Source organism: Bufo bufo, chromosome 10 (assembly GCF_905171765.1).
Source record: "Bufo bufo chromosome 10, aBufBuf1.1, whole genome shotgun sequence".
NCBI lineage: Eukaryota > Metazoa > Chordata > Amphibia > Anura > Bufonidae > Bufo > Bufo bufo.
The window spans coordinates 37,240,018-37,252,641 of record NC_053398.1 but is presented as its reverse complement, the minus strand read 5'-3'; the positions used below and the strand labels follow the sequence as shown (position 1 = coordinate 37,252,641).

The window sequence follows — 12,624 nt, the reverse complement described above, 5'->3', positions numbered from 1 at the left end:
TCCCTCTCCTGCATAGAAAATAATCCCTCATAGTCCCCTGCAGCCCCAGATATACGTGACACGTGGCCTGTGGCGCCCCCAACAATTTCTTTTCCAGCGGTCGTCTGTGGAGAGATATGGCTGTATATTTCTATGAATTTAGAAGCAGGGATGAAAGGCGCCTGGAGCCCGAAATACCGCGGCCGGATTGTGTTGTTTCTATTCCAGTTTCTCTATACGTTATTTAGAACATTAAATGGCGCCATCCAACCACGAGGACTTGTCCTGCAATCCAGTTGTGTGATGGAATAAAGCTACGGCTCTTGTAAGGCGGGGTGGGAAAAAACTAAAATGTTGCCCCAAAAACGGTCTTAGTCCTGAAGGGGTTAAAACAGCACAGCGGCTGACTCTGTTACTCCCTGTTCACACTTGGGTTATGGCTTTCGTTTATACAATGCTCTGCCACATACCATGCAAAATGTGATCAGCCTGATGTTATGGGGGTACTATGGCGGCACTGTTATGAGGGTACTGTGGTGGGCACTGTTATGGGGGTAGTATGGTGGCACTGTTATGGGGGTAGTATGGTGGCACTGTTATGGGGGTACTGTGGTGGGCACTGTTATGGGGGTACTGTGGTGGGCACTGTTATAAGGGTACTGTGGTGCGCACTGTTATAAGGGTACTGTGGTGCGCACTGTTATAAGGGTACTGTGGTGCGCACTGTTATAAGGGTACTGTGGTGGGTACTGTTATAAGGGTACTGTGGTGCGCACTGTTATAAGGGTACTGTGGTGCGCACTGTTATGAGGGTAGTATGGCGGCCCTGTTATGGGGTTACTATGGCGGCCCTGTTATGAGAGCACTCTGGCGGGTACTGTTATAGGGGTACTATGACGGCACAGTTATGGTGGTATTGTGGCACATATGGTTGCCACTATTATTGGGGTGCTGTGGCAGGTACTGTTATGTAGTACTATGGCAGCACTTTTATGGTGGCATTGTGGCGGGCAATGTTATGGGGGTACTCTGGCAGTCACTGTGGCCTCGGATAACTTTGCCCACGGTGTAGCACAGATACCCGTCCCTATCTGGTATCTCCTGAGGCTGCCATCCCCTCTGTGCCCTCTGTGCCCTCCTCCCGCTGTCAGCAGAGGCGCAGTTGTCCGAGCACATAAAGTTGTTGCTGGGCTCCACGCATGCGCACCACGCCGGATCATGTGACCGTGTGTCAGACGGCGCAGGCATAACAGGAAGTGTCCGAGAGAGAGCAGGAGAGCAAAGTGGGGACAGGAGCCGCCCGAAAACCATGGCGACCAGTGTCAGCACGCAGCGAGGGCCGGTAAGAGGGGATGTGACAGCCTGGGGGAGAGCAGCTGCTATGGAACTACAAATCCCAGCATGCTTTCCATTACAGCCAATGGTGGTCATGCTGGTATTTGTAGTTCTACAGCGCCTCTGAGAAAGGTAACTATAGAAATGACCATCAGAAAGTGAGGCGAGTGATGAGTGTCACCTGGGTGGTCCCTGGGCCCTGGCAGGGGGTCCTTGCTGAGCAGCTGTTAGCAGGGGCCACTGATTCCCCTCTTGTGGAGGGGCTGGGGGAGGGGATCTGATCAGGGGTGCAGAGGTAGCAGTCTCTACCGGGCCCAGGAGCCTGAGGGGGTCCAAAGACCCTTGTGCCGCATAAGTAGACCCTGGTATTGTAGAAAGTGCATGCTGGTCGTTACACCTCTGGCTGGAGGGAAGGGGTTGGGTCAAGAATTTGACATTGGGGGCTGCCATTTCAATTTTTGCCTCAGGCAGCACCAAGGCAGTGTGCTTTCCTGCCCCGGCCACAAAGCATTGAGGGAAGGGGGCCCCAAGCTGAATTCTTGTGCCAGGGCCCAAGAGCCTTTAAAGGGGTTGTCCAGGTTCAGAGCAGAACCCGGACATACCTCCATTTTCACCCGGGCAGCCCCCCCGACATCCTCTGATGCGCTCCCTTGCCCTTCGCTAGATCGCACAGGGCATGGGCTCTTTTCCGCCCGGCATTGTGTTCGGTAACGTCACCGGCTCTGATGGGCGTGCGTTAGCGCTGCCCTTGCCATTTTACTGGCTAGGGCAGCACTAAATCCCGCCTATCAGTGCTGGTGACGTAAGCTCTGAACCCAGACAGCCCCTTTAACTACGCCCCTGGATTTGACCCCTGCAGCCCCCACAGATCCTGAGAATGAAGGGTCCACAGTGCTACGTCTGCTTTGCATCTAGTACAAGGGGCGGACTACATGTCGGCCGCTCTTGAGCGCCTTCGTTCTCCGGATCGTTGGGCGTCCTAGAGGTCGGACCACCGCTCGTTATAAAGCGACGCCACATCCTGATGACCTAAATCCACGGCTGGGCCCCCACAACGTGGAGCAGGAGATCTGCTTAGTGTGAATATATACCGTCAGGCAGATACAGTAGACATGAGATGCGTGCGGTATCTCAGAGGGTTAATATTAGCGCCCCATCGCCAAAGAATGAATGAACATGGTGACGGTACAACCTAGAGTAATGGGAGGGGGCACCCTATGTCTCGTGGCCATGCTCTAGAGCCGCCGGCGAGGACGAATACTTGCCTTGTGATTGCCTGACGACCATCACATGACGGGCAATTCCCTTCTGCTTTTACATTGACAGCCGGAAAGGCCGTGGGGCTCGGATCTCCTCTGTAAGACTAAGACCTCCACGAACGAGTCTTCCGTCCGCTTGCGATGCGTGTAGTGAGCGCATACTATGCGGACTGAATCCTGATCCGTTCATTTCCAGGGGTCTGTACACATGAGTGCTGGACGTTTTTCACGCATCAGCTCTGCGTTCAGGAAAAATCTCAGCCTGTTCAATATTGTTCAGCATTCGCACAGCTCTGGCTCCATAGAAGTGAGTGGGGCTGGCGTGAAAAACGGAAGTCATCCGGATACAGGTGCGAAGGAAAAATGGCTTGGTTCCCCACAGCAACCAATCAGATTCCAGCTTTTTATTTTTCAGAGCTCCTTTGGAAAATGAAAGGTGGAATCTGATTGGTTGCTATGGGAACTAAGCCCGTTTTCCTTTACACCCGTTTTGATAAATCTCCCCCCAATGTGTTTTTCACTTATGGTTGCTAGGAGATGTACATTGTCATTCTTCAGTTTTTCGCATGCAGTGTGGATACAACCTGGACAGAAAAACGGAAACGCTGAGCGCATTTTCAGAAAAAAAACAAAAAACGGATTTAACTTGCATTCAAACTGCACAGATCCCAATGCAATCCGTATCGCTCTCATGAAAGAGGCCTCTTATACGTGTCCGTGAGTCATGAACGTGTGCCATCCGTGTTCTCGAAGGACGTATGCATTTATGTGTTTTTTCACATGACCATCGGTAGGAGATGCTCAAGAATGGACCCTTCTCAGACCTCTTCACTGACTAAACCCTGACCAGCTTGTCATGGACGTATGAAAGAGGCCTAAGGTCAGGCACACACGAGCGAGGAGCAGGTGTCAGTGCGAGGTCTGACCGGATCGCACAACATTATTATTGGGGCTCGTTCACCCAAACGTGTGAAGCCCGTGCTGTGAACCGCAAATTGTGGCCCGCAATGCACCGTCCGTGGGGCAGCCGTATGGGGATCGTGGACCGATTCACTTGAATGGGTCCGTGATCCCTCTGTTCCGTAAAAAGATAGAGCATGTTCTCTCTTTTTGCGGTGCGGAGGCACGGAACGGAACCCCAGGAAGCACTTCCGTAGTGTTTCGTTCCGCATCTCCGTATTTGCAGACACATTGAAGTGAATGGGTCTGCATCCAAGTGCAGAGTCCATACATTCTTTGGATTCCTATAAGCACGTGTCTTCATAAAATTGCCAGAAATGAATAGACCAAAAACAAAAGTTTACTTGAAAACAGTGCAGCCCCAAACCTTAAAGCAAATGGCATTTATCATGTAGAGAAAGTTAATACCAGGCACTTACTAATGTATTGTGATTGTCCATATTGCTTCCTTTGCTGGCTGGATTCATTTTTCCAACACATTATACACTGCTTGCATCCAGGGGTTACGACCACCCTGTAATCCAGCAGCAGTGGTCGTGCTTGAACACTATAGGAAAAAGTGCCGGCCTCTCTGGTGGCAGGGACTGTGGGAGTGCGCATAGGCACCCGTGTGCAGCAGCTCCCGTCCCGGCCACCTCGTATCTGCGCTGCAGCAGTGGTCATAAGGCTGGTTTCACACAGGCGTTGCGTGAAAAGGTGCGGGTGCGTTGCGGAAACATGCACGATTTTTCCACGCGAGTGCAAAACATTGTAATGCGTTTTGCACGCGCGTGAGAAAAATCGGCATGTTTGGTACCCGAACTTCTTCACAGAAGTTCGGGTTTGGGTTAGGTATTCTGTAGATTGTATTATTTTCCCTTATAACATGGTTATAAGGGAAAATAATAGCATTCTGAATACAGAATGCATAGTACAATAGCGCTGGAGGGGTTATAAAAAATTTAACTCACCTTAATCCACTTGCTCGCGCAGCCCGGCATCTCTTCTGTCTTCATCTTAGCTGTGTGCAGGAAAAGGACCTGTGGTGACATCACTCCGGTCATCACATGATCCATCACCATGGTAAAAGATCATGTGATGACCGGAGTGACGTCACCACAGGTCCTTTTCCTGCACACAGCAAAGAAGAAGACAGAAGAGAAGCCGGGCTGCGCGAGCAAGTGGACTAAGGTGAGTTAAATTTTTTATAACCCCTCCAGCGCTATTGTACTATGCATTCTGTATTCAGAATGCTATTATTTTCCCTTATAACCATGTTATAAGGGAAAATAATAATGATCGGGTCTCCATCCCGATCGTCACCTAGCAACCGTGCGTGAAAATCGCACCGCATCCGCACTTGCTTGGGATTTTCACGCAGCCCCATTCACTTCTATGGGGCCTGCGTTGCGTGAAAAACGCACAATATACACTGCTCAAAAAAATAAAGGGAACACTTAAACAACACAATGTAACTCCAAGTCAATCACACTTCTGTGAAATCAAACTGTCCACTTAGGAAGCAACACTGAGTGACAATCAATTTCACATGCTGTTGTGCAAATGGGATAGACAACAGGTGGAAATTATAGGCAATTAGCAAGACACCCCCAATAAAGGAGTGGTTCTGCAGGTGGTGACCACAGACCACTTCTCAGTTCCTATGGTTCCTGGCTGATGTTTTGGTCACTTTTGAATGCTGGCGGTGCTTTCACTCTAGTGGTAGCATTAGACGGAGTCTACAACCCACACAAGTGGCTCAGGTAGTGCAGCTTATCCAGGATGGCACATCAATGCGAGCTGTGGCAAGAAGGTTTGCTGTGTCTGTCAGCGTAGTGTCCAGAGCATGGAGGCGCTACCAGAAGACAGGCCAGTACATCGGGAGACATGGAGGAGGCCGTAGGAGGGCAACAACCCAGCAGCAGGACCGCTACCTCCGCCTTTGTGCAAGGAGGAACAGGAGGAGCACTGCCAGAGCCCTGCAAAATGACCTCCAGCAGGCCACAAATGTGCATGTGTCTGCTCAAACGGTCAGAAACAGACTCCATGAGGGCCCGATGTCCACAGGTGGGGATTGTGCTTACAGCCCAACACCGTGCAGGACGTTTGGCATTTGCCAGAGAACACCAAGATTGGCAAATTCGCCACTGGCGCCCTGTGCTCTTCACAGATGAAAGCAGGTTCACACTGAGCACATGTGACAGACGTGACAGAGTCTGGAGACGCCGTGGAGAATGTTCTGCTGCCTGCAACATCCTCCAGCATGACCGGTTTGGCATTGGGTCAGTAATGGTGTGGGGTGGCATTTCTTTGGAGGGCCGCACAGCTCTCCATGTGCTCGCCAGAGGTAGCCTGACTGCCATTAGGTCCCAAGATGAGATCCTCAGACCCCTTGTGAGACCATATGCTGGTGCGGTTGGCCCTGGGTTCCTCCTAATGCAAGACAATGCTAGACCTCATGTGGCTGGAGTGTGTCAGCAGTTCCTGCAAGACGAAGGCATTGATGCTATGGACTGGCGCGCCCGTTCCCCAGACCTGAATCCAATTGAGCACATCTGGGACATCATGTCTCGCTCTATCCACCAACGTCACGTTGCACCACAGACTGTCCAGGAGTTGGCAGATGCTTTAGTCCAGGTCTGGGAGGAGATCCCTCAGGAGACCGCCCGCCACCTCATCAGGAGCATGCACAGGCGTTGTAGGGAGGTCATACAGGCACGTGGAGGCCACACACACTACTGAGCCTCATTTTGACTTGTTTTAAGGACATTACATCAAAGTTGGATCAGCCTGTAGTGTGTTTTTCCACTTTAATTTTGAGTGTGACTCCAAATCCAGACCTCCATGGGTTGAAAAATTTGATTTCCATTTTTTTATTTTTGTGTGATTTTGTTGTCAGCACATTCAACTATGTAAAGAACAAAGTATTTCAGAAGAATATTTAATTAACTCAGATCTAGTATGTGTTCTTTTTGTGTTCCCTTTATTTTTTTGAGCAGTGTAGATCATGCTGCGATTTTCACACAACGCACAAGTGATGCGTGAAAATCACCGCTCGTGTGCACAGCCCCATAGAAATGAATGGGTCCGGATTCAGTGGGGGTGCAATGCGTTCACATCACGCATTGCACCCACGCGGAATACTCGCCCGTGTGAAAGGGGCCTAACCCCTAGAAAACGAGCCGTGTATAATGTGATGGAGAAATGAATGAAGCCAGCAGAGGAGGCAATATGGACAATCACAATACATTAGGCACCTTGTACCAAATGTGGGGATTTGCTCTGGTAGACAGGCTAGCGGACACAGTGTAGAGGCAACGACAACGGCTTTAACTTAAACAGTTCGGTGTTTATTCACACATCCGGATAAGGCCTCATGCACACAGCCGTTGTTTGGGTCTGTACCCGAGCCGTCGTTTGGCGGCTCTGATGCGGACCCATTCACTTCAATGGGGCCGCAAAAGATGCGGACAGCACTCCGTGTGCTGTCTGCATCCGTGGCTTCGTTCCGCGGCCCCTTAAAAAAAATATAACATCTCCTATTCTTGTCCGCGCTTTGCGGACAAGAATAAGCATTTATATTGCCGGCGCCCATTCTGTTCCGCAAATTGCGGAAGGCAACACAGACTGCTTCCGTCTTTTGCGGATCCGCGGTTTGCGGACTGCAAAAAACGGTACAGCCATGTGCATGAGGCCTAAGCAAAACAAAAAGTCTGTTTCAAGGAAAACTGTCACCTTGAGTCTGGTGTTTGTTCACACCATGCAGCAATACAGAAGTCCTTGGACATAGCCGAAACCACCTGCGTCATGCCAACAAGGTAGCAGGCCTTTACTCAGGTCCTAACAGAGAGACTGTCAGAGAGGAGTAAATCCCTCCCGCCTGACAGTGCTGCCTCTGTTTTATAGCCCAAACCAAGACCCGGCCTAGAACGTGGGGAACAGCCACCCACCCTGCACTTTGGCTGCTCCCAGTAAGAGCCGGCCCGGATCGGCTTTACAGCTATAATAAATGGCAAAACCATGTCAGCCAGCGCTAGCTGCCACTGACGCATGAAATTACCGGCTCTTACCTCACTGAGGCCAGGAATCTCGGTGACGCATACCTTCCGTCAATGACGGACCCTTGCGCCTTCCTACACAAAGTAAATCGCAGATGTATGTTTTCCATGTTCTCCACAGACAACACACGGCCTCATGCACACGACTGTTGCTGTTTTGCAGTCTGCAAAATACGGATACCGGCCGTGTGCTCCCCACGGTCCCCATTATAGAAATGCCTGTTCTGGTCTGCAAAATGTCCAAGAATAGGACATGTTCTATAATTTTTGGAACCGCTGCAGGGATGTGGACAACACACTAATGGCATATTTTGTGACCCCATAGAAATGAATGCCCCCGCGTGCAAACCTCAGACAATGCGGATTGGATGCAGACCCGAAATACGGCGGTGTGTACGAGGCATTCATGCCTTTATTCACACATCCGTGTGGGGCGGAGGGGGAGAAAATGGAAACTCGCTCTGCTATAATCCGTGACGCAGTCCAGAAATGGTCATTGAAGTCCATGGAAACCAGTGACCACGTGGATGACGTCCTTGTTCTGTCAGTGGTTTTCACTGACTATTGGAAGCAGAAGCTGTGGAGATCCCTTCTTCAGCCTCGCAGTGCACATGGAATACGGACAACGCACGGAGGGCAAAAAACGGACACACGGACCCTTCATGGATATTGTCACAAATGAAACTCTGACTGTCTTGTCACGGACGTCATCGCGGACGTGTGAAAGAGGCCTCGCGTACAATGTACGAATAATAGGACAAGTTAATTTGTATTTAAATAAAAGGGGTTAGCCAGGAATTGATAATGATGACCTATCCTCAGGATGGATCATCATTATCACATCCGTGCCGATCAGCTGTTTCAGGACGCCGCTGCGCTCACCAGAGCTCTGGTCAACGATGCAGATTTTCAGGGACAGCGCCATACATCGTATAGTGGCAGTGCTTGGTATTGCGGCTCTGCACCTATGCCACGTGAGCGATGTACAGTGAGGTCACTGGCCTAGGAAGAAGCTGCTTCTGACAGCTGATCGGTGGTGTCACCCCCCCGACTGGTCGGATCTGATACTGATGACCTATCCTGAGGATAAATATCTTTTCCTGGATAATCCCTTTAACAAAAAATTGTACTGCAACAAAGGCATGCAATATTTGGCTGTGCTAAAAATATATAGTGCTTACCCCAAAATCTACATTTTTTTTTTATTTTTTTTGAGAAAGCACAGAGCATACCGTGTATAAAAATACACATACAGTCACCTTCACGCAACTTTGCGTCAGTTAGGAGACTTACTCAGGCAGAACCTTTACAAGAAATATGTACTCTGCAAAAACCTGTAAGATGTGGGGAGTTCACACATACCGCACGCGTCTACATTCAGCGCTGCGTGTGTTAAAGGAAGGTGAAAACCGCCGGAGTGCGCCAGCCGTCCATACTTGTGTAGATATGCAGTACTGCAATTCATAGCTACAATCCCTAAAGGTACTTTCACACTAGTGTTTTTGTTTTCCTAATGCATTCTGAATGGAGAGCATTCCGTTCAGGATGCATCAGTTCAGTCCCTCTTACGTTTTTTGGACGGAGAAAATACCGCAGCACGCTGCAGTTCTCTCTCCGGCCACAAATCCTGAACACACGTCGGATCCGGCATTAATTTACATTGAAGTGTACAAGTGCTGGATCCGGCATTAAGTGTTCCGGGAAAACAGATCCGGTCTTCTGGTTGGTGCATGCGCAGACCTTTAAAAATGCAAAAAATAATAATACCGGATCCGTTTTTTCCGGATGACACCGGAGAGACAGATCCGGTATTTCAATGCATTTGTCAGACGGATCCGCATCTGGATCCGTCTGACAAATGCCATCCGTTGGCGTCAGGATTGCCGGGTCCGGCAGGCAGTTCCAGCGACTGAATCCTCTGCCGCAAGTGTGAAAGTTCCCTAACCTAATCTAAGGCCTCACTCACGGGTTCATGGCCTGTCCATAACGGCGCGGGGCCCGTGTCTCATTGGCGCTTTTCAGTCCACGTGTCCTACACGTTTCACTGCTATGCTGACCATGAGTTTTCAGAGCGTCTTCTAGCAACGATACGTGAAAACCCCAGACCAAACAAGGGTGTCCTCCATATGTTGTCCGTGGTTTTCATGGACCCATAGACTATACAGTGTGTGAGGGATCCGTGATCGTGCTTCTGTGATTAAATACACACATTTAAGTCAATGGATACGTTAGTGGCTGTGGAGAACACGGACAGCGCATGTATGCGAATCACTGACGTGTGACAGACGCTTTATGCATAAACTAATACTGTTTTTTTTTTTTTTTTCTCTGTGTGTGGAACTAATCGGAAATCATCGTTTTTGGTAAAAATGTCTCTGTGCCACCTGTCAAACTGTATTGGGCCTCTATAGAGAAGTGTTCAGCAGATTTACACTAAAGTTAACTTCACAGAAGCGTGTTTAGTCCGGGAAAACGCGCTCCATGAGACGGCTTTTTTTCCGGTCCGAACGCCACTCCTCTGACCGAACTCCCAGCATCTTAATGACTTGTGACGCTGTGATTTCCTGCCTGAATGCAGGTTCTGTACTCGAGATCAGGTTGGAACTCGCTGCATCTTAAATCATTATAAGGGCTCGTGCACATGAACGTATTTTCTTTCCGCGTCCGTTCAATGGGGCTGTAGAAATACAGAAGTTACTCCGTGTGCATTCCGTTTGTCCGCAAAAAAGTAGTGCATGTCCTATTATTGTCCGCAAATCACGGTCCGAGGCCCCATTCAAGTCAATGGGTCCGCAAAAAATACGGAACGCACGCGGAACACATCCGTATGTCACCTGTATTTTGCGGATCCATACTGTAGAAATGCTATGCCCAGCCCATATTGCTCATGTGTTTGGTGATTAATAAGTTACTGTTTCTGTATACGATCCGCAAAAAACTGATCAAATACGGAAACTGTACGGTTATGTTTTGCGCAATAACGGAAGAGGACTTAAATCAGAGAAATAAAAACCTCCAGATACGGAAAAACGGATCGCAAAACAACGGTCGAGATGCTGTGAGGTCAGTCTGAGCAGCAGTGTTCGGTCTGGAGCCGTCGCATGGAGCGTGTTTTCCCGGACTAAACAACCTCGGGTGACACTGACCGGACCAGCCTAGGAGCAATGTAAAATACATCAATGTTAGGGCTCTGTGCCCGTGCTGCGGACCGCAAATTGCCGTCCGCAATGCACGGGCACAGACCGTGGAGCAGCCGCATGTGGATTGCAGACCCATTCACTTGGGGTCCGCGATTCGCATCCGACAGTCTGCACCGCAAAAAAGCAGTGCATGCGCTACTTTTTTGTGGTGCGGAGGCACTGCCAGAAACGCCACAGAAGCACTCCGTGGGGTTCCAATCCATGCCTCCGTTCCGTATCTCCGTAATTGCGGACCTGTTCAAGTGAATGGGTCCGTGATGTGGAATGCGGGGGGGGGCACACGGTGGTGTGCATGAGCCCTTAGTGTGGGCTGTGAGTGCTCGGCGCAACCTATTTGACGCCACATTCTACTCCCTGGTCGTGGAGTCAAGAGGTGGCGCGATCAGGTCATGTTCTCACACCTTCTATAGATGATATAGTTTAATAAATTGTTCCAAAATCTCGCCCCTTCATTACTGTTTTTGGCCAAACCTGGTCAGCGTTTGCATGGGCTTGTTCAGTGGGTCACACAGGTCAGGCGAGGTCAGGGACGGCAATGTCATAGGGGGCGTCAATCGTATAATTACATGGCAAAGAATCCAATATATGTTTCCAATAAAATTGGAAATGAAAGTGAATTTTAATCAGGGAGTAAGGATAGCGGTGCGGGGGGCCTTGAGGTCTTCAGCATTGATTGCCCTGCAGTCTGATCAGGTGGATTCTATGCCTAGAGGGTTCACCACATCACGTTGTATTCCTCTTGGAGCGTTTTCTTCTTCTTATTTCACCTGCAGGAGACGAGTGACCGAAATCCACATTGTAAATCTATAGCAAATTGCGGTAAAACACACGTGGCTCTGGCCTTGTGGCAAGAAGCCGGTGCAGTTTGGCACGTGTGAAAGCGCCGTTGAAGGCTGAAAGTGTTTGTGTAGTTTAAAAAAAGGTTCTGACCATCGGGGGTCCGAGTGCTGAGACCCCCACAGATTCCTAAAACAAAGAGAAGCACTGAAGTCTCCTCACTACTGGAGACGGACTTGTAGACTTGTGTTGAGTCCGTCTCCAGCACTCTGAGCACGTTCTGTTAGACATGGGTGGGGGTCTCAGCACTTGGATCAGAACCTGGTGCGACTTTTTGGGGGTTTTACACCACACTCGCCACTGTTGGGGATGGGGGTTTAGGCCTCTTGAACCCCAGCAGATCTCCTTTGATTTACACCATGAACTCATAGATGTCGTAGAATTGACTTTCTGGTGCACTGAGGGCCAGGGACCAGTCATATGGCACCAAGGCAGTAATTTTATCTCTAAGGGTCCTTTCACACGTCTGCAAAATGGGTCTGCATCCGTTCCGCAATTTTGCAGAACAGGTGCAGACCCATTCATTTTAAATGGGGCCAGAATGTTCTGTCCGAATCCGCATTTGCGGATCCGCACTTTCGTTCCGCCAAAAAATAGAACATATCCTATTCTTGTCCGCAATTGCGGACAAGAAAAGGCATTTTCTATGAGAGTGCCGGCGATGTGCGGTCCACAAAATGCGTAACGCACATTGCAGGTGTCTGTGTTTTGCGGATCCGCAAAACACATACGAACATGTGAATGGACCCTAGGGGCTCGTTCACACTAACGTTTTTTGCGTTCCATATACGGGCCGTATACAGAACTATTCATTTCAATGGTTCCGCAAAATACTGAAAAAGCCATACGGTCGTGTGCAAGAGGCCTAAGAGCCCATTTAGACGGCCGTAGTGCTTTGCGGATCCACAAAACACGGATACCGGCCCTGTGCGTTCCGTAATTTGCGGACTGCACATGGCCGCAACCATAATAGAAAATGCCTATTCTTGTCTGATTGCGGAGGAGAATAGGACATGT

At 49.7% G+C, this 12,624-nt stretch overlaps 1 protein-coding gene across 1 annotated transcript in view; it reads left to right on the top strand.

Moving 5' to 3' along the window:
- The first annotated feature begins 1,205 nt into the window (after positions 1–1,205).
- The window catches only part of LOC120980648 (toll interacting protein), a 66,662-nt gene continuing 55,243 nt past the window's right edge, over positions 1,206–12,624 (top strand). The window contains exon 1 of the mRNA XM_040409876.1: positions 1,206–1,321. Coding sequence (XP_040265810.1) covers positions 1,289–1,321 — 33 coding nt within the window. The 5' untranslated portion in view covers positions 1,206–1,288. The remainder of the gene's footprint in view (positions 1,322–12,624) is intronic.